Source organism: Zingiber officinale, chromosome 8B, assembly GCF_018446385.1.
Source record: "Zingiber officinale cultivar Zhangliang chromosome 8B, Zo_v1.1, whole genome shotgun sequence".
Classification (NCBI taxonomy): domain Eukaryota; kingdom Viridiplantae; phylum Streptophyta; class Magnoliopsida; order Zingiberales; family Zingiberaceae; genus Zingiber; species Zingiber officinale.
The window spans coordinates 51,800,995-51,828,929 of NC_056001.1; the positions used below are offsets into that span (position 1 = coordinate 51,800,995).

The 27,935-nt window shown below is 34.0% G+C and overlaps 1 protein-coding gene across 2 annotated transcripts; it reads left to right on the forward strand.

Annotated features, from left to right (window-relative positions):
* LOC122015037 (protein ILITYHIA-like) lies at positions 1-27,520 on the forward strand. 2 transcript variants are annotated; one of them, XM_042571674.1, is made up of 60 exons: positions 1-186; positions 1,102-1,478; positions 1,556-1,687; positions 1,782-2,163; positions 2,289-2,435; positions 2,512-2,696; positions 2,775-2,901; positions 2,983-3,056; positions 5,339-5,415; positions 5,497-5,563; positions 5,652-5,818; positions 6,251-6,434; positions 6,724-6,801; positions 7,130-7,249; positions 7,333-7,392; positions 8,182-8,307; positions 8,387-8,486; positions 8,554-8,732; positions 8,942-9,241; positions 9,322-9,438; positions 9,532-9,633; positions 9,720-9,869; positions 10,648-10,812; positions 10,893-11,069; positions 13,917-14,039; positions 14,159-14,239; positions 14,360-14,476; positions 14,690-14,862; positions 16,345-16,422; positions 16,501-16,648; positions 16,854-16,976; positions 17,072-17,128; positions 17,208-17,318; positions 17,391-17,582; positions 17,669-17,842; positions 18,765-18,875; positions 18,952-19,021; positions 19,083-19,161; positions 19,269-19,371; positions 19,442-19,612; positions 19,732-19,854; positions 19,929-20,042; positions 20,441-20,547; positions 20,629-20,680; positions 20,758-20,864; positions 20,958-21,017; positions 21,105-21,219; positions 21,954-22,064; positions 22,140-22,277; positions 22,355-22,477; positions 22,574-22,645; positions 22,859-22,971; positions 24,408-24,566; positions 24,647-24,743; positions 24,817-24,999; positions 25,246-25,440; positions 25,525-25,695; positions 25,791-25,923; positions 26,362-26,437; positions 27,144-27,520. In XM_042571674.1, exons 1-60 carry the CDS (start codon positions 72-74, stop codon positions 27,184-27,186), a joined length of 7,911 nt encoding a protein of 2,636 aa, XP_042427608.1. In that variant the 5' UTR covers positions 1-71; the 3' UTR covers positions 27,187-27,520. The 2 variants fall into 2 exon arrangements, with proteins under 2 accessions (XP_042427608.1, XP_042427609.1); XM_042571675.1 differs by having other exon boundaries at positions 5,527-5,563.
* Positions 27,521-27,935: the final 415 nt, after the last annotated feature.

The window sequence follows — 27,935 nt, forward strand, 5'->3', positions numbered from 1 at the left end:
CTGCTGCCAGCCACCCTTCGCGCTCCGATCATCCGAATTCTTACAACCCGAACAGTTCGGGGGCTTCCGCAATGGATCAGCCCATGGAACTGCTCCGAGCTGCCGCTGACGAGGTCTCCACTTCGTCCACCAAGCAGCGTGTTCAAATTTTCCGCGAGAAATTGCCTCCTCTCCTTCAGATCTCAGGTTAGCTTACATAGGCGACAGTATTAGTACTTACTGGGTAATTCGATCTTGATCGATAAGTATGTTATTGGTGGCTTGATGGTTCCCGTTCTCACCGGCGAAATTTGAAACACTGGTTCAAGGCGTCTATGTTGGTTGTTCACTCAGGGCAGCGTACCATAAATTTGGCAATATGTTTGATGAAGTTTGCCACGCCTGGAAAGTCGAATTATAGTGCCATGCTAGTTTAACTTTTCTACAGGGCCTAACGTAGAGAAATAACAATAGTATCTGAAGGGAATTTGATTAACATTCTAAAATCTGATTGTCGAAATTTAGTTTAAATGTAGCGAAATTGTTCTTCCTTTTATTTTCTATCCTGAGGCTTTTGTATGAATACAAACTCTAAGCAGTCTCTCCTAAGCCCGTTCCTTTTTTGAATAACCATAAGCGTGTTCTATTACTTAAACGTCATTTATTTAAACTGTACTCATGTTATGGATTATCTTTGGGATTCCATAGATGTCATACTTGGAATTGATTGGCATTATATTTCTTCAATATTTTGTTTTAGCCTATTTTAATTTCTTTTTTTTGATGAATATAATGGTTGTTTGTTTGCTCCTCTGGCTCTACAGTCTACACTAAGTAATATTTATTTGTCTCTATGAACATTCGCTCATTTTAATTTCTTTCTTGTTATTGCAGTGTATTTTTTATTGTTTTTCTGGGTCTATGCTTGGTTTTTTACTTTTTGTTAGCACTCATTCTCTAATTGCAATTTTCTGCTTCACTTCTACTATGGCCTTGCTCATTTTATGTACTTGCTTAATGTCTCTTACATATTGTAACCAAGATTATGTTATCAAAGCAGCTGTTTCATGATCAATGATGTTTTCCCCATATTATATTTTCTTTATTTTTTCATTTTCACAGGTTTGACATCTGATATTTCACCCATATTGGTTGATATCGTTTTCCAAACCTTGTTTACATATGATGATCGAGCATCGAGAAAATCCGTTGATGATTTCATTGTTAAAGCGCTCAGTGAAAATACCTTCATGAGAGGGTTTGCGACGGCACTTTTGCAGGCCATGGAAAAACAATCAAAGATTCAATGTCATGTTGGATGCTATAAACTTCTTAAGTGGTCATGCCTTCTACTAAAATGGAGTCAGTTCATATCTATTTCAAAGGGTGGTTTTGTAAGGTTTGCAACTTCGCAGGCTGCCCTGTGCAATATCCTCATGCAGGGATCTTTCCATAAGCGCAAATCCTGCAAGGATCTTTTCTTTAATCTTTTTTCACAGGTACTTATTATTTGATGATTCATGATTTAAGAGTCTGGCTTAAAATTCACTCAACCTGTCTGCTCTATAAATTTCAGTCATCTGATACATACAAGGCCTACGTAGAGGAATTAAAGAATTCAAGAATTTCCACAAAGGATAGTACTCATCTGATAAAATTGTTGCTTGAGCATGCAATTCAAATTCCATCATTGTTTGATGAATTGAAGGTAAAATATTATTATACTATTATTTTTGTTGCTTATCATATTTGTGTTTTTTCTCTCTATGTCTATTCATTATTTTAATATATTTCCCATGTAGCATGTGTTTCTTGAGATATTTATTAGATCAGTGTTAAACACAAAGGACAGACCACCTCAAGGGCTTTGTGAAGCTTTTCAACCTCTTTTCATGCATATGGAGCATGAAGAGTTCAAGACCGTAGTCCTCCCATCATCAATTAAAGCTTTAAAGAGGAATCCAGAGATAGTACTGGAGTCTGTTGGAGTTCTATTAAAATTGATCAATCTTGACTTGAGCAAGTATTTCAAGGAGCTTCTCTTGGTTGTCCTTCCACAGACCCGTCATGTAGATGAGGAAAGGAGAACTGTAGCATTGTCCGTTGTAGGACTGTTAAGTGAAAAGTCTAGTGATCCAGATGCTCTACCTTCAATGTTTGGTGCTATAAAAGCAATTATAGGAGGTCAGCTTTGATTATCATTTCTTGAATCATTATTCTGTCACCATTCGGTACCTTGGTTCATGCCCTTGTTCATTTGAAGAGTTAATTCAGCCTATTCTTCAATTGTTATTGACTGTGTCGAATAGGTTCCGAGGGAAAACTCACGAATCCTTATCAGAGGACTGGAATGATAAATGCTATTGAAGAATTATCAAAATCTCCTGCAGCAAAATCACTAAGTAAATTAGCACCTACAGTATCAAGCTTTCTTATGTCTTGTTACAAGGAAGATGGTAAAAAGCCTTCTGGTGTTGTTTTTTCCATTCCTCACTTTTCTAGTGCTGATTATAGTTATTTATTTTATGGCAGTAAGTGAGGAGGTGAAGCTGGCAGTTTTGTCAGCTCTGGCATCATGGGCATCTAGAACTTCTGAAGCTGTCAATCAAGAAGTCATCTCTTTTATTGCTTCAGGTCTAAAGGAGAAAGACAGTTTAAGAAAAGGCCACCTTAGATGCTTGCGAGTTATATGCAAAAAGTCAGATACATTGACAAAAGTAAGCGAACGGATACTTTCTTTTATTGCACTTTGTTTCCTTGTCAATTCCTGGTTGGTAAGTTTGATCTTTTATCAGGTATCATGTCTACTTGAGCCTCTCACTCACTTAGTAAAAACTGGTTTCTCAAAAGCTACTCAAAGGTTAGATGGAATCTATGCATTATTTTCACTAGCAAAAGTTGCCACTGTCGATGCTAAAATAGGTAATCGTATATTCTATTTTGTATTTTGGTTTACGTTACCTACTTTTGATTTATATCTACATAATATTATGTTTCCTACAGATGATTTTCTTCTTAAAGAAAAGCTTTGGGAATTAATCGCTCAAAATGATTCCTCAATTATGCCTACTTCTCTGGTAATTATTCTATAATGTTGCCAATGAGTGAATACATTATACTTGGGAAATTGTTTTAACAATTCTTCTTTCTTTTTGTTTATCTCCTTTTCTCCTTTCATTGGTTTTTTTTTTGTCTTCATTGACATGAAAATCTAGTCATGGTCATGATTGTTTAGATTGAAAATCCAATTTTTATGATTTATTTTATCTAGTCCTGACCTTGCTTAGTTAGCATCAATTGATACTGTCAACTCTCATGGTTTTTTTTTCCTAATTTTGGCAATTTGTGCAACTAGTTAGGGAAGGTTGTTGGTGCAAAATACCCTACCTGAAATTACATAACCCTTTGGCCAATGAGATTTTTAGATGAAATGAGAACAGTCAATTTCATAACTATGATAGATGTATGTGGATTAAGGGATTTAAAAATATAATATGATAGGTTGAAGGGAACCTTGTTTTGTTGATGCATATCAAGTCTAACTATATACTTGAAGCAAAATGAGTAGTACCCAATTGCATGTTTAGGTTTAAGTTGTTGCTATTGGATTAGCCTTCCATGTTTTTCTGTCTCATTTCATATGAAAAGAATAGAAATGACTACATCTTCAGTCAGCATTTTCACTTTGGATTGCTTCATTGTAGTCAAAGACATCCTAATGGTTGTGGTAGAGCGTAAAAACCAAGAGCCGGTTGGCATGACTTAGAAAACTTGTATTTAGAGTCATATGGACTTATGCATGCTGCTGTTTTTTTTTTAATTAAAGTGGATTGTACTTATTTTAATTGTCAATGTTATGGGACCCTTTGACCCATGCAATTCTAGGTTGTCTGAATACTTTTTTTTTGACAACTAAAGTTATCTTTGGAAAAAAGTTTCCACCTAAACCAAGTATTACTCTTCAGAAATGGAACTTACAATTACTTTTCCATTGGTTCGGTAATGTTCAGATCCACTATGAAGTGAACCCAAGTATCTATGGTCTTAGAATTTACCAAACTGAAGGATTCACAGAAGAATTCTCTCAATCTCTTTATAGATGTGTATATAATATGTAAGCATTTGATATTATCAATGGTGTAATGGGGCAAAAGAAAAAGGTGACACTTTGACTCTTGAGAAAGTACTTTATTTGTGGTTATATGGCTTCATTGGTCAAGCAACATCTGATTGACAGTTTGAAGATTATCGGTACCTTCATTACAAGCTAGAATAGGATTACTAAGTATCTATGTAATCTTTGTAATTGAAAAATCTATGTTTTTGCAAACTTAAGCCTTTTATTTATTTATTCATTCCGTTAAAGGTCTTACATTAATTTTTTACACCTTTCAGATTGTAAATATGTTATCAAACATTTTCTGTCCTTCTGGTACACCTTAAAATTGTTGCTTTTTTTTTTTTTTTTTTTTTGGGGGGGGGGGATTGGTACATGACATTTTTTTGTTAATATTGAGAATCTGTGCTCCTCTTTATACTTTTTCCCAATGGTTTGTTTTGAATTGTTTTTTTAAAAGTGCTCTATTCTACAGTATGTAGAATAATCTTAAGTTGCATCTCTTGCAAACACTTATGTTCTCTGTAGGAACATTGCGTCAAAAGGTTGTATCACTAATATATGCTTATACAAGTTAACTTGGATGAATGAGTATATGCTAGGAAATATAAAGTTAAACATTGTGGTATCATAATAAAAATGAAGAACATTGCATCTGTAGGAACATTGCGTCAAAAGGTTGTATCACTAATATATGCTTATACAAATTAAATTGGAAGAATGAGTATATGCTTGGAAATATAAACTTAAACATTGTGGTATCATAATAAAAATGAAGAAGAAATAAGTATGTGAAAGAAAATGAAATAGAAAAACTGTTTTCACTGCATTCAGACGCTAGTTGATAATGTATTGTGTACTTCTTTTCAGTGTTTTGTTATGAATTGATTTTTTAAAGTGTTCTATTCTACATTATGTAGAATAATCTTTAGTTATATCTCTTTCAAACACTTATGTTCTCTGTAAGAACATCACTTCAAAAGGTTGCATCACTGATATATGCCTATACTAGTTAAATTGCAAGAATGTCTATATGCTTGGAAATATAAAGTTATAACATTGCGGTATCATAATCAAAATAAAGAAGAAATAAGTATGAGAAAAAAAAATTAAATAAAAAAACTATTTTCACTGCATTCAGACACTAGTCTATAATGTATTGTTTACTGCCTTGATGATGATGATATATCATAGTGGTTCACTGTCGGTGTTCTTCTCATGGCTTGTTAATTTGTTTTACAGGTAGCAAAACTGATAAATGAAGATTGCATTGCTTGTATAGATCTACTCGAGGTTCTGCTTGTAGAACATTTTCAAAGGTTTACATTATTTGTTAATGTTTATGAAATATAGTTCATGTTTATTTTTTTTATTTTTTATATTTTGTGGAAATCTGTTAGGGGAATGATTCAGTGGTTTACTTTTTCTAGGGTCTCAGAGTCCTTGTCTATTAGGTCCTTGTCACAGGTACTCATAAATGCTTTTTAGAATTTTTTTGATGATTTTATTCTCTGTGATCTTTTTACTTAGTAGTGCCTTTTGATTTGTGTTGCAGCTGCTAGTCTATCTAATTTGTCATCCCAGTTGGGATGTTCGGAAGGTTGCTTATGAAGCTACCTGCAAAATTAGCTCTTCTTCGGCAATTTTGGTGGAAAATCTTCTTCTTGAATATAGGTCGTGGTTGTCTTTAGTTACTGAGAAAATTTCACAATTGAAGCTTACGTAAGTGCTGTGTTTCTTGCTAAATCTCTGTTCTCTTTGTAATTGAGCATGTGGTCAATTGTGGTCTACTCAGTGCCTCCAAAATCTAAATGATTGCCTTTGTAAGGGTGAGGCATATGGACACCTAGATTTGCTTAACCCCATGTTGCCGCTTGATATTGTGATGTGTTTGATACTTAGATACATGCTATATGATGCTTGTACTCTAGTCAGAGTCGTACAATGTTTAAGCTTCTTTGATTGAGTATTTGCTCTTTATATTTCTCTTATAGTTCTACCTTTTGGTTTGTTTTCATTGCCGAACTGTTACTAGTGTTTGTTTTCACTATATCTAGTTGAATGTCACTGTACCTAACTTCTTATGCCAATTACTAGTTTCTTATTTGATTAATTTTCTCAATTAACTTCCTAAGATGATGCATTCATGGTCAGTGACACAGAGAGTTGGCATGAGGCACAAATACCAAATCTACCATCCGTTGAATTGTTGGTGAAATGTTTGCTTCTTATCGCACCTGCAGCTGTTTCCGGTTTCCGCGGTTCATATTCCCAGCTGATATTTTGCTCACATCACCCTTGCATTGCCAACAATGGTATACGTAACCAAGTATGGAAGGTAGGTGCTTTCTTTTTTTTTTTTTTGTTCATGTTGGTGTTGCTGATTTGGCCTTTGTAAAATACTATATTGGACATGTTTGAGAGTTCCCTTGTCTAATTATCTATTGCAACATAAGCTCAGTCTATTCCTAGTGCCTCATTGAAACCATTTGCTCTATGTTGCACTTTGATACCACTTTTGGCTTTCACTCTGTATGACAATTTTTTTTTTTTCAATTCTTGATTTTCATAATTAGTGGGTAGGTTATACTTGGAATTGATGTTAACTAAAAGCTAAACATTTTTAGAGGCTTCAAAGGAATTTGCAGAGACATGGTTATAACATAGTGGATATTGTGGCTGTGAATCTTGAGCCAATATGCAAGGTAATGCCATTTGCCAATCTTCTGATTTTCATTCTGTAGTACTTTGTCTATGCTTTAGGTGTTGATCTGAATATGAAAAACAACTGATGATCTGCAATCATGTAGCCATCAGTGGCTGGTTTACTTGTAGCCATATCAAAAAACAGATATTGATATTTGTAATGTTTAGTTTTACTAAAATATTAAATTTTAAATTTGTATTGTACAGACCATAAATGTCATTGTATTTTTCTCACATTAAAAACTAGATAGATTATATTTTGTTGAGCAGTTTTTTTTTTTTTTTCCATTTCCTTGGATTTTTCATATGCTATTATTATCCTTTTAGGATTTGCTTGGGTCTACTGGACTCTTTAGTTCAAGCACACTAGAACAGCTTGCAGCCACACGTTCTCTATCAACATTAATGACTATATCCCCAAATGATTTGTTCATTGAATTTGAAAATGTAAGTTTCTTTGTTGTTTTATTGATGCAATATTATATTTTCTATACGATTCTTAACTCATTGCATTTGTTTTGCATTTTCAGCACTTTAGCAGTCTCCTAGATCATTCATTACATGATATGCTCACAGAAAATGATATTAAGGTGAGATAGTCGATGATTATTTTAGGTCATCTGACTGTTTTCAGTTTCTTCATGTTGTCGTGCAAATAATTCTTCCTCTGAGTTAATTATAATTTATAGCAAATAGCATGATCCACTATGATTGCCTTAAGCATTTTGTTCTTATTATCAAGATTCCTAAATTCAACCACACAAACATTCTCCAGTTTCAACATATTGCACTTTTTAGTTATTTCATTATGCAGACACTATCTTTTCTGAACGTTTTTAATCACCATGCTGTTCTTTTACTCTTGATCCGTAAAATTTGGTTTCTGTTTGGCATGTAAACACATTTGAAGTTAAATTGATTCATGATGTGAAGTAATGCTATCTGATTTGAAATGCATTTGTGGTTTATTAAAGGTCTAAAAATGATCATTGTGTTTTTATCGTCATTGAGTGTCCACATGATCACTTATTTTGTTACTACCAGGGCATGGAGTTTGTTCATTCTTCGTAAATTAATTGGATTTCTCACTTAAATTTTGTCCCACCTACTAGCTGGGAGTCTGGTGAACTTGTGCAAATGTAACATTGAAATAAAACTTGTAAAATTTACAAAAAAAAAACACCTCTATTGGTACTCTCACCTGAGTACATTTTCAAATAAGTTTACCATTTTGAAGATTTTACAAAATTGTGTTATCTTGGCGTATTCTACTTTATAAGTTCATTTTTCTGACTTTTTCTCCCAACTCCATTTTGGTCTAAATATGATCATAACATAATAAAAGTTAGCAGCTGTTTTATCTTTGTATGCTTTTTTAGATATTTTATACACCAGAAGGGCAATTATCTACTGAACAAGGAGTTTATGTTGCTGAAACTATTGCTGCTAAAAATTCTAGGCAACCAAAAGGCCGTTTTAAGGTTTATGGCGAACAAGATGGATTGGTATGCTTACATGACTTAACCTGTACTTTATCAAGAGTGTAATTTTTGCAAAATTAAATATTTCCTTCCCTTATCAAAGGGGAATGCACCAACTGACCTTTCAGTACAAAGAGAGACAAGTAAAAAGGAATCCATAAACACGGTGAAGAGAGACACAGGAAAGGGTAGCAAGAAGAATGGTAAATCTTATTGAAGACAGGATTGTTTTGCTACTGATGTTGAATAGTAACATGTAAGTTTTTATAGTTCATGTGGAGAAGGCAAAGACTGCCAAGGAGGAAGCGAGGGAATTGTTGCTGAAGGAGGAAACAGTTATTCGTCACAGGGTTAAGCTTATTCAGAAAAATCTGTCAGTTATGCTTAGGACTCTTGGTCAGATGGCTATTGCTAATCCAATATTTACTCATGGCCAGCTACCTACACTAGTAAGTGATTGTATATATATATATATATATTTTGCCTTCCTACTTCAAGATTGCTTATAGGTACTGTGAAAGTGTTTTTTTTTTCATAATCTATCAATTGAATTAATGGTCATTAGTGACTTGTGCTTTTTAGTTACTGGCTAAACAATTGTTGCAACAGAGATTTAGTTTGGCCATTTTATTTCTTATCCTCAAACAATCTGCTGTAGGTGAAATACGTTGATCCGTTACTGCACTCATCAATTGTTGGAGATGCAGCATTTGAGACTATGCTAAATCTTGCTCACTGTCTAGCCCCACCTCTTTCTATCTGGGCACACGAGATAGCTGCTGCTTTGCGTTTAATTTCTGCAAAAGATGTACACGTAGTCTTGGAACTTACCCCATCCGTTGAAGGTCAAGTTCCCAAACGCCCTTCATTGGGTATTTTTGAGCAAATAGTTAATGGCCTGTTAGTGTCATGTAAAGATGGACCGCTTCCAGCAGACTCCTTTACCTTTATATTTCCGGTATATTTTTGTCTAAATTTAGTTATCATCTAACTTTGCTTTTTGCTAGCTATTCTTTTTAATTGCTCCATTTCTTCTAGGTAATCGAGCATATTCTGCTTTCTCCTAAGAAGACTGCACTTCATGATGACTTACTACACATACTATCTATGCATTTGGATCCTATATTGCCACTCCCTAGGCCACGGATGCTCTTGGTTGGATATGAATACTTTGGTTTTGTAATGATGATTAACCATTTTATATTCTAATTTTATTGTCTCTTGTTGACTCTTCATGGCTTTTTCCAGGTTCTTTATCATGTCCTTGGTGTTATTCCCGCTTATCAGCCATTAATTGGGCCTATGTTGAATGAGTTATGCCTAGGTATCCAAGGTGATGAATTGGCCAAAGTGAGTAAAATGTGCTTTTGTTACTTAAAATTACACATACTATGTTTTTTGATTCTTTTTGTTACTAATATTTCTGTGTAATTTAGGCCCTTTCTGGAGTTTATGCTAAGGATCTGCATGTGCGACTTGCCTGCTTGACTGCTATAAGATGCATTCCTTCTATCCCCGGCCATGTGCTTCGGGATGATGCTTTGGTCACGACAAGTATTTGGATTGCTTTGCATGATCCAGAGAAGGTCGGTGAATCTTTTTCCTCACAATTTAATGTACACAAACTATGCTTATAGCTTCTGCATCAGTTATGTCTTGTTCATCTGGTTTATTTATCAAGATATCTAAATCATTAGATGAGATATGTAAGGTTTATGTTGCTAACCTTTGGTTGACTAATTCTATTGCCAAGGCTGTACATGTAAACCTAATCCATATCTTAGTAATATGCATTGCACTAGCACAACACTTTTATGCTATTAAGAGTTTGATTGAGCTTTATAATGGTCTTTTTGGTTTATATTGCTGGTCCTCTATTCTGGGCATTGGCTGTGGACCTGAATTTCTTCCTAGTTTTTTTCTTTAAACACGATAGTGAAATTTACCATCCATTTCCTAAAACCTTTCATTATAATATCCCCTAATATTGTCTGGTTTGTTGTGTTAGTTGAATGGTCACATTTGTGCCTCACTGGCTTTATATTTTCAACTGAAAAGTTAGGGCTTATCTTGAACTGCTTCATTTACAATACCACGTGGTTCTAATCAAATATTAGACGTCTTTTCACTGTCTGATGTTTTTCTCCAAATTGAGCTTTAACTTAACTCACTTAAAGATGAAATTCTCAGTACAAGTGCAATGGTGATGTTAGAATGCTTTATGTTTGACAAGTTTTTATGCAGTTCTTTTGTGCTGTGTGGGCCTGCCTAGGTTGTGTATTTTTTTTTTTCAAGATCTTCATCTAGAATTAGCCATTCACATCATCCTACAATTATCAAATCTGTGTTTGTATTTTTCTTCAGGCAGTTACAGTACTTGCAGAGGAAGTTTGGGATAAATATGGGTGTGAATTAGGGATTGATTACTCTGGTATTCTTGATGGACTATCACATGTCAATTACAATGTACGGGTTGCTGCAGCAGAGGCATTAGCTGCAGCTTTGGATGAAAATCCAGATACAATACAAGTAATTCACATGGATACTCACAATGTCTGTTCTAGTGACCATGTGTTGTACCATTATTTGACAAGTTATTCTGTCTTCAGGATACACTTTCTACTTTGTTTTCCCTTTATATTCGAAATTTTGGTATCGGAATCAATATGTCAGATGCTTGCTGGATAGGGAGACAGGGCATTGCATTGGCTCTTCACTCAGCCGCGGATATATTTGGCACAAAAGATCTTCCGGTTGTTATGTCATTTCTGATATCACGTGCTTTGGTAGGTTTCTTTCAAGGCTTTGTGAATTTTGTTTTAAGTCATCTATTCAATTCATTTATGCATCTTATAATGTTGGCTCGTAACTTTGCTATGCATATTATATATTGTTAATCACAATTTTTTTAAACAGAACACTGTGGAGATGTTTAATTGTATTCATAATATTCCATTAATCAATACTATAATTTTTTATATTGATGGATATATCATTGAATAACTATGGAATAATTTGCTTTTAGCACATCTAGAGTAGTAAATTTCTTTTGTGATCATAGATCTTAAAATTTTGCATGGATGTAAATCTTCGAAAAGTGATAGTCTAAATAAAGTAGATATAATAGTACAAAGGTTTGACAAAGAAAGGTTATATTATAACTGAGAGATTCTGTCCTTGCTGAAACAACTCCTTATCACTGTTGACACATGGTATTGGTCAACATTGAAGAAATGTGAGATGATACTAGTGGTGATAGGCAAAGTTTAAAATTTCGACCCGTGCCAAGGTTTCAATCTGAGACCGGAATGATACGGTTTCGGTATCATATCGTGCCACACCGATACAGTTTCGGTATTTTTTTATTTATATATAGTAATTGTAAGATAAATATTTTTATGGTGTATATAAAAATAAGTTGTATATTGATTTATTATAAGTTCTCAATTATTAAATAATTTAATATTGTTAGAAAAATAATTAAAAATAGTTTTATTTAAATAGAATTAATATATCAATAATTCAAATTAAAATGGAACTATCTATAATAATAATAATAATAAGTATATAAATTAATACAAGATATTACTTTATATATAATAATAATTATATAAATTAACTATTTATTCATTTAATTAATTATTAATTAAATAATATATATTTTAAATAGTAAAAAAATATTAAGTAAAAAAATTTGAAATAAAAAATATCAGAATATAAATATAATTTATTAGAATTTTTTAATCTTTTTTAAAGAATTTTTAAAGATTTTTTAAAAATATTTAAATGAAATTTAAAATAATAAAAAATATATTAGAATATAAATAAGAATTATTATATATTTTTAAAATTTTTAAATGAAATTTAAAACATTATTTTTTTCAGAATATTAATTAATAAAATTTATTAAATTTATTTTAATTTTAAATATATTTTTTATATATTTTATTAGGATAATTTAATTAAGGTTTATCAAAGCCTCTTCGAAATATCACATAGCTTCCTTAGGAATTGTTTAAATTAATTAAATAAATAAATTAATTATTGAAAAAGAAAAAGCTCGCGGATGCGAGATCGCCTGCAATCATCGTCCACGATCCTTGTGGGCGTGTCTGGCGGCACCGGAAGCGTCGCTGGACGCGTTCGACGGCGGTGGAAGGGTCGTCGGAAGCATCTGGCGACGTCGGTAGAGTCGTCGGACGCTTTCGGCGATGCCTTCGGCGCCACAGAACGCATCGCGGGACGCGTCGAAGGCGTCCCGCGTCTCCTCCGGCGTCGTCGAGACGGGGACGCCTCCTATGCCGGTTTTGGCCGCCCGGCGGAACGGTAAAAACCGTCCGTGCCGGCGGCACGAAACGACATTTCAACCCATGGTGATAGGCCTTTTGACTATAGCTTTCAAGAAGTAGTGTATAATTCATTTCAGGACCTCTTTTGGTGTCACATTTGTTGGATGGTTGTCGAGAACTGTTCCTACAATGTCTTGCATGCCATCATTGTGCCTCATCTTACTATCCAAATAGAATTAGATGCTTTAGCATTTCAACATGGTATTTCAAACCATGGTAAAAACAAGCCAAGCAAAAAAATGAGGTAAATTGAGGTTCTTGAAAAATTGACATGCCTAAATCAAACCTATAATAACAATGAGTTAAATCTAGCCAACCACCTATTCTAATTGTCTACCTCATAGATTTAACTTTATAATCAACTCATCCAGGTGAACTACCTATCTCTTTGATCTTGACATGTTGTGGTGACCCTAAACCCTAACTAGTTATAATGATCGCCCTCACTCTCAATTGACAACAAACACCGCTACCTAACTTTTAGCTTAATCAATATTCACAAAGCATGACACACAACACAACCAAATAATTAATCATACTCCTTCCGCCCCAAGTCACTCGACGACATTATACCACATTCATCTTAACCTTTGTCCATCCATAATACTACTCAATCATGCCACATATACATTTGTAACAGTCAAACCACTTGATGCATCAATCAGGTTAGTATAGATTTTGATGTGAAATTTTGGACATCATTTGAAATCTCGTATTGTACCGGGTCTGGGTGATAAATTATTAAAATTCGATATTACTTTGCATCGAGACAATGTCTCTTATGTCATGTCAATTATGTCGATGAGTATTATTCATGTCGTCATTCTACACTTTTTAACATGTCTCCTAAGTTTTTTTATTTGTTTCCATTGATAATGTCAAAATCATAGCATTTTAGTTGAAAAATAAATATATAATTGTGTTATTTTTTTTTCTTTATCTCTTTTTTTCTTCTTCCTCCAATTTACCATTGACACTATATATCTAAATGTTGGCACGATATTGAAATAGTATTTTATAGTGAAAAAGCAAAACACTTTATGGCTCGGGACGGTTCGATATTTCAAACCTTGATTTTGGATATAGGTTAGTCATGAATAATATCGTCATTAAGAGGAAAACTATTCCTGTCATATGTTTTTTTCAGTCAAAAAAATTTCTATAAATATATTATATTTCATTGGTTAACTTTCCTTATTGATCCTTATTTACTCATCCATTCTTGATATAACAATTTATACATAATTAAGGATTGAAAAGATTTCTCTTATTCCTTCAATTCAGGCAGATCCTAATATGGATGTCCGTGCAAGAATGATAAATGCAGGCATTAGGATCATTGACAAACATGGAAAAGAGAATGTTCCTTTACTTTTTCCTATTTTTGAGAGTTATTTGAATAAGAAGGTACTCTCATTTTAACTAATTGATTATTTGTTGGATTCAGGATCCCTGTATTTTAAACCTAATAATACTAATGTTTGCCATCAAGAGTCACTAACTCTGTGTTGCTTCTTTGTCTTTAGGTATCTGATGAAGAAAAATATGATCTTGTGAGGGAAGGTGTTGTGATCTTCACTGGAGCTCTTGCGAAACATTTAGCAAAGGTATGAGATTAGTTATAGTAATTTTGGTGGTTTACATATTGCCATTGCTTTCCTTCCTGTTGTAGATTGGTATTTACTATTACTTTACTCTCATTGGCTTACAATTTATACTTGGAGCAGGATGATCCAAAAGTCCACATTGTTGTAGAGAAATTATTGGACGTTCTAAACACTCCCTCAGAGGCCGTGCAACGAGCAGTCTCTGATTGTTTATCTCCATTAATGGCATCTAAACAGGTATTTTTTGTTGCGTTAAAAACTAAGCAGGTAATTTCATTTTGTGTGCAATATTATTTTTTTTCCTTTGAAATATTTAATCCTTTGTTTCTTATTGCTTTTTTTCTTGTTTAAGATGTATTTTATAATTGCTTTGGTAATTCTTGTCCTTGTTTTTCTTGTTCAAGATGTATTTTCATTTTCCAATCTTCCTGTGCAATTATTATTCATTAGGAGGACGGCCAGACACTTGCGTCTAAACTCATAGATCGAATGATGAAAAGTGATAGATATGGAGAGCGTCGTGGTGCAGCCTTTGGTCTTGCTGGTGTAGCGAAAGGTTTTGGAATATCTTGCTTGAAAAATTATAGCATTATCACAGCCCTCCATGAAGGCTTACAGGATAGGTGTGCCACCCTTTGTTGTTTATTACTTGGAACTATCAGTTACTTCTTAAAATGTATTTGCTCTTTTGATGGTACATAGCTTCATTGTTGATGCACTTTAACTAAAGAACAAGGTTTATTATTACAATTAATATTGCTTTTTCTCAAGCCTAGCAATATTTTGTTTTTATGTCTCCTTTTTTCAGAAGTATTGATATTTATGATTTATCAATTGCCAATTTGTTGAGTTTATATATATATATATATATCTTTATATATCTTTATATAATAGAGTGCTTCTTGGACATAACATCCTGGACTAATTAACAATAAGCTTAAGTGGTAGAGGGGTTAAGGGTTGTTTGATTTTTTGAACACATTTATCTAGCCCAATGGTCGGAAACTCAATATCTTCAAAAGGACTTAATCCACATGATTTATGTTGCAGATTGTGTGGCATGACTATTTGGTGCCAACATTGTGTTAGAGTTGCTATATATATATTTCTCTCTACTGTGTTACTAGTTTCTCTGCTGTGTTATATCTCATTTATGTCATAGCCTTCCTTGAATGAGTGCAATTGATTGAAGCTGTATGGATTGAGGCAAAGATAGTGAAGAATGCACAAAACAAGGTTTAGTAGTCTTGAAAAATCTTACATGGCCTGAAATGTTGTATCATAATATTTCTGTTATGGGTGTTGAAGTGCTTGAGAAATTTGAAGTTTATCATAGCTAGGTTCAAGTGCATGAACAAAACACAACCAAAAAAAAATACCACTTCAACAAACACAAACAACCCCAAAAAACACTTAGCCATAAAGTAAAATAGATTGTGGAGGATAAAGAAATGAGAAGGTTGTTTTACCACTGAATATAAAAGAGGAAACAACATTAGCCAAATACATGAAGACTAGGGCTACATCTCCTCTAAAACTGTTAAAGAGTGCATACATGAATCATTATATTATCTGCAATATCAGGAAGGTGACTTTTAAGCTCGATGAACCATTCTGTTGCAAGGTATAGCTACAAGTGGTTTGATAGATGATGCTTAGTGAAGAGCAAAATACAATGGGTTTTGCCAAGCTTACATGTCTCTTACTGTAACCTGGTCAAGGAGAGCAGATAATTGACATGAAAAATTTGGTATAGCCATAGCTTATAAGAAATCAAAAGCAGGGAGTTTTGATAAGGAGTACATGAAAGGACCCATATGCTCTAATCTTTATACCAAGAATAATCGGAGATTTGATTGATCTTAATTCAACTAGGGATATTCCTTTACAGTGCTCAACATGAGTAAGATATACATTTAACTAAGACCAAAATGGGAGTAATGGTTTAACTATTACTTATAAAGAAATCTGCTTGTCCTTTTTAATTTAGCCGTTGAGTTTTTTTTTCCCTCTTTTGAGGTTTTGTGGATTTTCTTCATTTTGACATTGTGTATACATTTCTCACCTATTGTTGTTGCAATTTGACTGTTATATTTTTGTTTTAGAAATTCAGCTAAGTCTCGTGAAGGAGCTTTACTTGGATTTGAGTGCCTTTGTGAAAAGCTTGGTAGATTGTTTGAACCGTAAGTATTCCAAAATTTTAATTTTCAAATATAATAAACAGGCTTGTTTGATGTTGTTATTTTATGTATGTATTCCAGGTATGTCATTCAAATGCTGCCATTGCTTTTGGTTTCTTTTTCTGATCAAGTAGCAGCAGTACGTGAAGCTGCTGAATGTGCTGCTCGAGCAATGATGTCACGTCTTACTGGTTACGGAGTGAAGCTTATTCTCCCTTCACTTCTTAAGGTGCTTTTTCTTTTAAATTTGTCCTAACTTGAAGTATCCTCTCTTTTTGGCGATCTACATCATTAACACATGGTTATCATCTACTCTTATATTTTTTCAGAATGGAGTTATCGGTCAGATAATATGTGATTGCTGTTGTTTTGAATTGTGTTTTTTTGTGGTTTCACTTCAAGGTCAGTTAGTGACTTGGTTCTAATATCCTCAGGGGCTAGAAGATAAAGCTTGGCGAACCAAGCAAAGTAGTGTGCAGCTTCTGGGTGCTATGGCATACTGTGCACCTGAGCAACTTTCTCAGTGTCTCCCGAAGATTGTTCCCAAACTAACGGAGGTTTCTGACTTGGAAACACAATTGTCTTTAGGTCATGAATCCTCTTTGGTTTGTGAAATTTATTTTAATGCATCAACTACTAAAATTGATTGCAGATACTGACTGATACACACCCCAAAGTACAGGATGCTGGCCAAACTGCTCTACAGCAGGTAACAATCTTCTCCTCTTTGTCGAACTTCTATGTATCTCTGTTGCTTAAATTGTGTTTTACATGATTTTTTTAATTAGGTTGGCAGCGTCATTAAAAATCCGGAAATATCTGCTCTTGTTCCCACCCTGTTGATGGGTCTAACTGATCCTAATGAGCACACAAAGCATTCCCTAGACATTCTTCTTCAAGTAGGCTAAAGGTTTTGCTAGTTTAATTGTCTTAAACGTTAAGTGCTTTAATACTTTAGGCTATATTTGCAGACCACTTTCATCAACTCAGTTGATGCTGCATCCTTGGCATTATTGGTACCTATTGTTCATAGAGGCTTAAGGGAGAGAAGTGCTGAGACAAAGAAAAAAGCTGCTCAGATTGCTGGAAACATGTGCTCCTTAGTGACTGAACCTAAGGATATGATACCTTATATAGGATTACTTCTTCCTGAAATTAAAAAGGTGCAAATTCTCAACAATCTTTTTCTTCCTGTTGAAAATGAGATCTCTGAACATGTACTATATTTATCTTCCCTTCTTGCGAACAGGTGTTGGTTGATCCTATTCCAGAAGTTCGGTCAGTGGCAGCTAGGGCTCTTGGATCTCTCATCAAAGGAATGGGCGAAGAGAATTTTCCAAATCTTGTTTCATGGTTATTGGATACATTGAAGTCTGATAGCAGCAATGTTGAGCGTTCTGGAGCAGCACAGGGTCTTAGTGAGGTTTGGATGCTCCATTAATTGTTGAACATAAACATTAAACATCATTTCTTTCCACTCTTCCATGTGTATGACCTTTTGCTATTCTTCTTTTAATGTACTTATAGATTTTGCGCATTACAGGATGGATAGTAGTCAATATCCTCATGGTCTAGTTTTTGACTCATTCATATGATCAAATTCAGGAATTGTTAAGGCAATTGGGAAGTTATGATCACTACATTAGTCATGGATGAACTCACCGGACACATGCAAGACACATTACCATGATGCATATTGTTTGTAGATGACATTGTTTTCGTTGAATGTTGGGTTGTGTAGTTGAATATTGGTGTTTGGAGCATATTTTTATACATTTAATAGTTTTGTTTCTGTCGAATAATTAATAGAATAAAGACTTTAGTTGGTTTCCTTAGTTGTAAACTTTTCGCTTTAGGTTTGCAGGACCAATTAGCTTTATGTAATCAGGAAAGATCATTAATAAAGGAGAATCTTAGTGACAAATGCTTATTAGGATAACTCTTGACATGATTATTGGTTAAGTGACAAGGTAACTTTATTATGTTAATTATCCGGGATTATACTTCATGTATGTGAAATGAAGAATAGAGTTTTTGTGATGTGCAATAACTGTAGAAAATCAAATATAGAGAGTATGCATTTCTGGCAATCTCCCCATCTGAGTTGTCTTGAATTTTAGTGGATAAATTGAATATTTCATTTTGATTTTTGTTTTGGTCTTTATAGAGGAATTTTTGTTTCCATTCATGTATGGTTTTTTGCTTTTGTTTAACAGGGTAACCTACAGTTTGACCTAAAAGAAACCAGTATAACCAATATTATTTATCAATTGTACCTAATTTCAAATAATCTTTGATAATCATATTAATTCTGTGTTCAGCAATCACAATTCTTTCTTCTATAGGTTTTGGCTGCTCTTGGGAAGGATTACTTTGAGCGCATTCTTCCTGATATCATCAGAAATTGTTCTCACCAAAAGTCTTCTGTTCGTGATGGGCATTTGACACTTTTTAAGGTAAATTTCTGGTTTATTTGTTTTTTTCATTCTCATTAATCATGTCAATCCAACACTGTTTACAATGATGACACAGTATTTGCCAAGATCCCTGGGTGTCATCTTTCAGAATTATTTACACGTGGTTCTACCTGCAATTTTGGATGGTATGTTGATTATATTAGTCATAAATTTGTACATTTATCTGATATTTGACTTCTCCTTCAGGGCTTGCTGATGAAAATGAATCTGTTCGTGATGCTGCGCTGAGTGCTGGCCATGTCTTTGTTGAGCATTATGCGACAACGTTTGTTTCGAAACATTTTTACTTACATCTTTATTCTATTTCTTTTTTAAATTTTAATTGGGTATTAAAACTTTACTTCCACTTTTTTGGGGGGATTATCAAACTAGATCTTTACCTTTGTTGCTGCCTGCTGTGGAGGATGGCATTTTTAGTGATAATTGGCGTTTACGACAAAGCTCTATTGAACTCCTTGGCGATCTTCTTTTCAAGGTCTTTATCTGTTTAGATTTTTGTGAATTGTCTTAGGGATCTTTGTGCATAAGGGCTTATGGGTTTGCAGGTTGCCGGAACCTCTGGAAAAGCAATTCTTGAAGGTGGGAGTGATGACGAAGGTGCAAGTACAGAGGCACATGGTCGTGCAATTATTGAGGTACTTGGGCATAAGAAGCGCAATGAAGTTCTTGCTGCAATTTATATGGTTCGTAGTGATATTAGCTTGACTGTACGTCAGGTATGTGATATTTCTTTCTACTGTGTTTTGTTTTCTTGTTGTCACATTACTATTTTGCCACAAACTGACAATGAAGTTAATGTTGTTGAACATGAATATATCTCACATTTTTTATTTAGGCTGCACTGCATGTATGGAAGACTATCGTGGCAAATACTCCCAAGACTCTCAAAGAAATAATGCCGGTCTTAATGGATACTCTGATTTCTTCTCTCGCTTCATCTTCATTAGAAAGACGACAGGTTTGTTTTCTAAAGGAATTGAAGTATTTAGTATGTGCATACTCAACTGAATAACCAATGATCCATCATGTTAGGTTGCTGGAAGAGCACTTGGTGAACTTGTCCGGAAGCTTGGGGAGAGGGTTTTGCCTTCAATTATTCCAATTTTAGCTCAAGGGCTTAAACACCCTGACAGTAGTAAAAGACAAGTGAGTTTATTTTGTTCTGATACTTTCTTGAATGCTCTTAGAATATATCTAACATCATGTGCCTTGGCGATATATACTTTAGCACGTGTTTATTTATGTGGACCATTCCACAATTCTTTTAGCATGTGGCTAATAATTCATGAGAAGTTAAATTGTTAACAGTGCTAATAAAATGCCATTTAGTATTCTTGAATATACTTCACTTTTTTTTTTGGTTCAGTTTATCAGATAATTCATTTCCATGAATGCTTAAAAATTTGATAGTTTTGTTCATTAAAGTGCTTTATTAAGTGTTCTGTGCTAGTGTTTGAGTCTTCATTTTTATCATGTTTATTCGTGATAGCTAGACTTTGCTTGTGTTAATTATTCTTAATCATGTTCATATTGTGCTTTAAAAGGGTGTATGCATTGGTCTGAGTGAAGTTATGGCGAATGCTGGTAAACACCAATTGCTGAACTTTATGGATGAACTTATCCCTACAATACGTACAGCTCTATGCGATAGGTTTGATTTTCTATTTGCACTTTTTTTATATGTTGTTGAAAATTTGTTCAACTTGTATGATCACTCTTCAACTTGTTCCAGCATGCAAGAGGTTCGTGAATCAGCTGGCTTGGCATTTAGCACTCTTTACAAGGTTTGCCTATATGTTCTATTTGATGTTCTTGATTTGCCAATTGTATATAAGCTTATAACGAGAATGTCATGTTGCAGAGTGCTGGAATGCAAGCAATTGATGAAATTGTTCCCACACTCCTTCGTGCATTAGAGGGTGATGAAACTTCTGATACAGCACTTGATGGACTCAAACAAATATTGAGGTTATTTAATTATTTGGTGTCGTCATACTTCTTGAGTGAAGGCAAGCAAGCTTGTTTAATTACCCTTGAATCCTCATTTCTTGCCTATTTCAGTGTCAGGACTGCAGCTGTTTTGCCTCACATCTTGCCTAAATTAGTCCAGCTTCCCCTTTCGTGAGTGAACCTTTATGCAGTCTCTCTCACCCGATATAATTAGAGATTGACATGGTAGTTCTTACTAAACCTGTTCATTTTTTCTAGTGCCTTCAATGCTCATGCTTTGGGAGCTTTGGCTGAAGTTGCTGGCTCTGGTCTTAATTCACATATTGGAATGATCCTCCCACCATTAATTATGGCAATGGGTGATGATAATGTGGTAAAACAATTTACGACTTATTAAAAGTTTTGTATTATTTTTCTTAAATATGACCATTTGGCTCTCACAATAGGTGATCAACCTTTTTACTCTTAAAACTTTCTCACATGACTTTTAGGGAGTAATTGTCGTTGGATAAAGTCCAAATCCAATAATTATCTGTTGGGCTTAGGACACTGTCAACATTATTTTTTGAATTCCTATTGGATATTTTCTGTATGGATTTCTTAAATTGAATTTATCTTTGCTCTTTCAAAATCATAATATTTCATCTTAGTAGTAATTATAACCATTATTCATAAATTGATGAAAAATGCAGGATATGTTTTCAGATTAACAAGTGAGGAAAACTAAATGCTTGAATATCTTTTGTAATAATGAAGCATTACTTTTCTTCTGTTAATTCTTTTTCATGAGTTTTTTCTCAGACATTATTAGTCATGCTCTAATTAATCCATTAAATGTATTTGGAAAAGCTATTAGAGTCTCTTTTTAAAAGCATGTACTTTTTTATTTTAACTCATAAAATATTTTTTGTGGCAGCATTCTCTGTTGTGTGACTTACCCAAGCAAATTTGCTTCCTTTATTATGTTTAGTTGATTTATGGATAACTAGGCTTCTTGTACTGTGAAGTGTTCTTATTTATGTGGATTGGTTTTAAAGAATATTTGGCCTTCGTAGGCAAAGTTAATATGATAAATTTTGTTTACTAAATTAATTGTCAAATGCTTAGGAAGTTCAAACTTCTGCAAAGAAGGCTGCAGAAACAGTGGTTCTTGTCATTGATGAGGAAGGCATTGACTCCTTGATATCAGAGCTTCTTAAAGGAGTAGCTGATAACCAGGTTTTGTTATGTCAACTTATTTTAACTTATATTGATGGTTTACCTCCTTTAGACAATCAATGATCCTCTGTGCAGGCTTTGATGAGAAGAGGTTCTTCATACTTGATAGGCTATTTTTACAAAAATAGCAAGTTATATTTGGAGGATGAAGCATCCAATATTATATACACACTTGTTACTTTGCTAAGTGATTTTGATTCAGCTACTGTCATGGTAAATTGGAGAAAAGAATATTACATTTGTGCTTATTGTAATTCTTAATGTCAATATACTTATGTTCTATATGACAGGCTGCTTGGGAAGCTTTAGGAAGGGTTGTCGGATCACTCCAAAAGGATGTCCTTTCTTCGTTCATTAAAGTTGTCCGAGATGCTCTCTCTACTGCTCGAGATAAAGAGCGAAGAAAAAGAAAGGTATATCTTTTTTTAATAATGAAGGATACCACCAGAGTGGTGGTATTTTGTTTGAGTCTTGTTGGTGACTATCATACGACTGTGATTTTGTTGCAGGGAGGACCAGTTCTTATTCCTGGACTTTGCATTCCTAAAGCACTTCAGCCTCTGTTGCCTATATTCCTTCAGGTGCCTTCTTCTGTTGTTAGATTTTCCACATTGGGATATGTTAATAATTGAATTCCTGCACTACTAATTCTTGTTGTAGTTAAGCTTTTTTTTTTTGTTTGAGATTTTTAGCATCATGTGATTTTTAGCCGACACCGCCTAGTAGGATAAAACTGGGTGGTTGTTGTTATTGTGATTCAAAATCACCCAACTATGGTTCTGTATGACTTTCAGGGGCTAATTAATGGATCAGTTGAAATGCGAGAACAAGCTGCTTTGGGGTTAGGCGAGTTGATTGCTCTCACAAGTGAGCAGACACTGAAGGAGTTTGTTGTTCCTGTAACTGGGTATGCATTATTAACAAAAAAAATATTTTTTAAAGTGTGTTTATAAAACAAAATTCATGGCTTTAAATACTCCTGAGTATAAATTTCAAACCCTGACCATATAATCATCTAAAATAACTTGCTTAAGTAGTTAAAGAACAAATTTGCCTGAATGACCATATGATCATCAATAAGCATCACTATACATATATAAAGAAAGTATATGTGAAAACTAAATATGATGATAGCAACCATGTTTCTTGTGCAATAACAAAAAAGATTCAGAAAGAGAAATGGATCAAGTGTACCGAGGAACAATAAGATATCTGCATATTGCTCCACCTAGGCATTTGGGTAATTTGTGGCCTCTTTGCTGCCCGTAACAACATTGCTTTGACAACTATCTTAACAGTTGAGTAACAAACTCCAATCATCAACCTCCAACCAAACTGATTTCATCAAAAATCATTTTCTGTTTCGCCATACAATCATCATAGAAAGAAAAACCAAACTCAAGAGCATGTAACTGTGAATCAACCATAAGAACCATTACTCCACACAAAGAGTGATAATCTGTCAAAACTCCAATGGTGGTATTACTCCAACACCTAATCTGCCAACATATGTTTCTCATCAAGCTGATCCATGATCCAACCAACCAATATACAAAATCAACAAACTGATTGGCAACCTCTTCCTATGCCCAAGTTGGCGTTTGGACTTGATCCTTACATGAAGAAACAATGATATGTTTCTGTTATATACCTAAATTGTAAAATTAACTTTTCAGTTATTGCAATAGGCAAATTAGACCATTGAACTTGGTATATCATTGAATAGATGTAAGATTAATAACAACTAGACTAGCAAGATACAGAAATGTACTATTGGATTTTACACAAATAAATTATGGGCATGAAACTAGAAAATCAGAGTAACAAAATAAGACTTTGATGCAGATGCTTCTTTAGAAGCTAGAAAATAATACACCATTGAGAAGTATATTGCAAAACTTGAAAAATTCCTCATCTTTATTGCTTAGATGCAGAAGTTAGAACAACACACCATACTCACTGATTATCTTGCAAACTAAAGCCCACAGATCAATCAATTCAAATTATTTAAATGGAACGTCATCAACACTCCCAGTCCACATTGTGATCAATATAGTTTTGAGAAACAAAACCATATCAAAACCCCAATTAGACCATTACAACACTTGCCAAAGCATGAGATCATTGTTTATAGTGATGGAAGAGAACTGACTCTGAACAACGAATCAGTGAGGAGAGATTGATCCTACCGCATTGTGTTTTTTGACCTATGATTTCTGAAGTTCAACATTGTCGCCTCCTTCAGTTACTTTTGCAAATTGAATTTGTTCTTCTGTAATTTACTGTCTATCAATGTTGCATACCATCTGCTTAATCTTTTGGTTATTTCTCTTGTGAGTGAAGGCCACTTATACGAATTGTTGGAGATCGATTTACTTGGCAAGTCAAAGCTGCTATATTGTCAACTCTGTCTATCATTATTAGTAAAGGGGGGATTGCTCTTAAACCTTTTCTTCCACAACTTCAAACTACATTCATAAAATGCTTGCAAGACAATGCAAGGTGGTATCTCTTGGCGAATTCTTCTTCTAGTCTTTCTTGGATAACACTTTTGCTAAAGGCTTGATTGATATCAAATACAGGACCGTACGTTCAAGTTCTGCACTTGCCTTAGGAAAACTTAGTGCCCTGAGCACACGAGTAGATCCTCTAGTTAATGACCTTCTATCCACTCTCCAGGTAGGTAGGATTCGTTGATATTGCAAACATTTCAACTGGATTACCACCATTTTGATTAAATATGATTTTTCAGTCATCGGATGGTGGCATCAAGGAAGCTGTTCTCACTGCACTTAAAGGTGTTATTAAGCATGCTGGAAAAAGTGTGAGTGGTGCAATCAGGCTTCGAGCTTCCTCTTTATTGAGAGCCATGTTGCAACTTGACGATGATGAGGTGCGAAGTTCTGCAGCAAAAGTCATGGGAATTATGTCTCAGGTACAACATCTTTTATGTGATTGATTTTTGGGATTTGTGTCTATTGCAAGACGTTTGAAGGTGATTACCAGATTTGGTCTAGCTGTGATATGATAGGTGAATCTTCTACTAGAGAAATACTTGCAACAACTTACTACAAAAGCTTCTGCTTCTTTTTGGTTTCTTTAAATTACTTTATGAGATTTATTTTATACTTTTGTTTTATTTTGCATTGAGGCACTGACATACAATATTATTTATTCTCAGTACATGGAAGATAATGAGTTCCAGGGTCTGCTACAAGTACTTATGGATTTGACTGAATCTGCAACCTGGTTTGTTAGACATGGATCTTTTCTCACATTATCTTCCATCTCTTTGCACAATCCATCCACACTGCACCGAAGTCTGCTCTTTCCATCTTTTATAGATACTCTCAAAGATGCCTTGAAAGATGATAAGGTACAGAACTGTTAGCATTGGTATATGTACTGTTTTTGCTATGTAATTCCAACGTCATTCATTTATTGTTGTTTGTGAAAACAGTTCCCAATTCGTGAAACTGCAACCAAGACAATTGGAAGATTACTCTGTTTTCAAGTTGGAAAGGAAGGAAACGTATGTTCACAGCTCATGCAGTCACTTATCTTAGCTTCTCGAGATGACTCGAGTGAGGTCAGAAGAAGAGCACTCTCTGGTATAAAGGCCTATGCAAAGGTATGCATTTAAATGGCTGACTGGCTTTCCCCTAAATCTATAAAGAAGCCAGATAGAAATTTGCATTTTTCTGATTGTTTCCTTGATTGCATCAGGTAAATCCTACGGCGGTTACCGCAAGTCTTTCGATTTTAGGCCCAGCTATTGCAGACAGTTTAAAGGATGGGAGTGGCCCAGTGAGACTTGCTGCTGAGCGTTGTGCTCTGCATGTTTTTCAGTTAACAAAAGGTCAGTGTTATGTTGATTTTGTTTATCATAGTTTCTCTTTGGCCTCATGGAATTCTCAGAATTCTTCAACCATTCATTCAGTTTCATTTTAGTAGTAATTTACTCCAGGTTATTTAGGCATTCTACTTCCAAATATACTGCAATCTATAATTATATGTTGTCATATTGAATTGTCTGACTTTAGTCTATGGAACTACATGAAAGCACCATGCTTCAGTGACCTATCACCTTAAAGCATATTATTCTTTGGTTCTATCATGTGTTCACCTAGAGGTTCCAGAAAATATATCTCGCCAAAAACTTGGCAAGCTTCAAATTAGGAATATGGAAAGTAGCTCAATCGATGTTTATAATCATCACTTGCAGTTTTTCTTTAGTTTCATATTGTTTTCAATAATTTATGTTTTTTTTTATTATGCAACCGATCATTTGTTGTAGGTGGAGACCTCCAATCTACACAGGGATACATGACCGGATTAGATGCTAGGAGAATTTCAAAGCTTTCTGAAAACAGGTATTTTATTATGGATATGTTTTTCAGCGGTTTTCATTTCAATTGTAATATGTATGAACATGATTTATTTTGCCATTACAAAGCAGCAGCAACCCTTCTGGTAAACAGGTTTCCTTTTGAGTGTCTTGCTTTTCTTCCATGTTTCTGTATTCCTGATTTGTCTTCTATCCTTGCAAAAATTTCACTTTTAGACTTTCACTGGAGGGAAAATAGAGGGAGAGAAATTTAAGTTTCAAAATTTTATTTTCGAAACATATAAATACAAGTAATTTAAAAATAAATTTTTCAAAAAATATTGAAATTTTTGGTGCTGAATTTGAGTTCTGAACTGTGCTTTGCTCGCCTGACAGAAACAAATTTAGGCCAAAGTAGAGAGATTTTTTTCTTCTTTCAGTCCTTTCCTTCCCTCCTATTTTCACCAAAGAAATGGAGGAAAGAAATTATATTGGGTAAATCTTTTTACTCATTTGCTTAGCTTTCACGTTTCTTTCTCTCATAGAAATACTACTTCATAGTTATTAGAAATTTTGTTATATGAGACGCTCATTAGCAAATTCAGTTTCAATGTTATTCCGATCTCAGACAGGTAGTATTAAATCCTGTTATTGTTGTATTGTTCAGGTAATCTCGATTGTTGTTTAAGTCATCATACAATTAGTAATTTAATTATCTATCTTTTATCTATTGTTTTGATTCTATTATGCAGTGACGATAGTGAGAACAGTGAAGATGAGTCTGCGAAGACTTGAGATGGCTTCAATTTTTTGGCATTCATTAGAAGAGTTGTGCAGTCTTTCGAGGTCAACGTATTCTGCAGACTCTTTGCATCTAAAACACAGAAGTTATTGAAATGCCATGTCACATTTTCTTTGTGATATGTTGTCTAGTTCTACATTTTTGCAGCCATAGAAATATTTTACAAATGTAGGCAGGCATGTGGCAATTTTGTTTGTTCTGAGATACCGGCATCCTCTACCATGTGCATTGCTATTTAATAGTTGTATATATTTTAGCTACCTGTTATACTTGTTAACATAAATCTTGTTAATTATTTTTTTTTAAAAAAAAAATTGTTTAATGAAAGTTTTTTTTTTCAAAATTTTTTATTATTGTTTTAGAATTCTAGAGCTTATTTAAGCATGAACAGAAACTTAAATAAATCAATCTCTACATATTTTGCATGAGTATGAAAATTAAATTTGTTGTAAGATATTGTACCAATAATGTCATTATATCTTAGGTGTTGTATTTGTGGTAAGGTGTAGTTCAAAAAAAAAAAAATGTAAGTTAGATGATCTGCTTTATATTCAACATTAATGTTAACGAATAGAGAATAGGTTACATTTTAGAATATTATAAAATAAAAATTTATCTAATAAATATTAGATATCTCTACTGGTAGAACCTTTAAGTTACAGCAATCTGTATCACTGAGCAAAGCCCTCCATGTGTGTTTTTTTTTAAAAAAAATCAGATGTGCAAGCCTCTGGTTAGACTA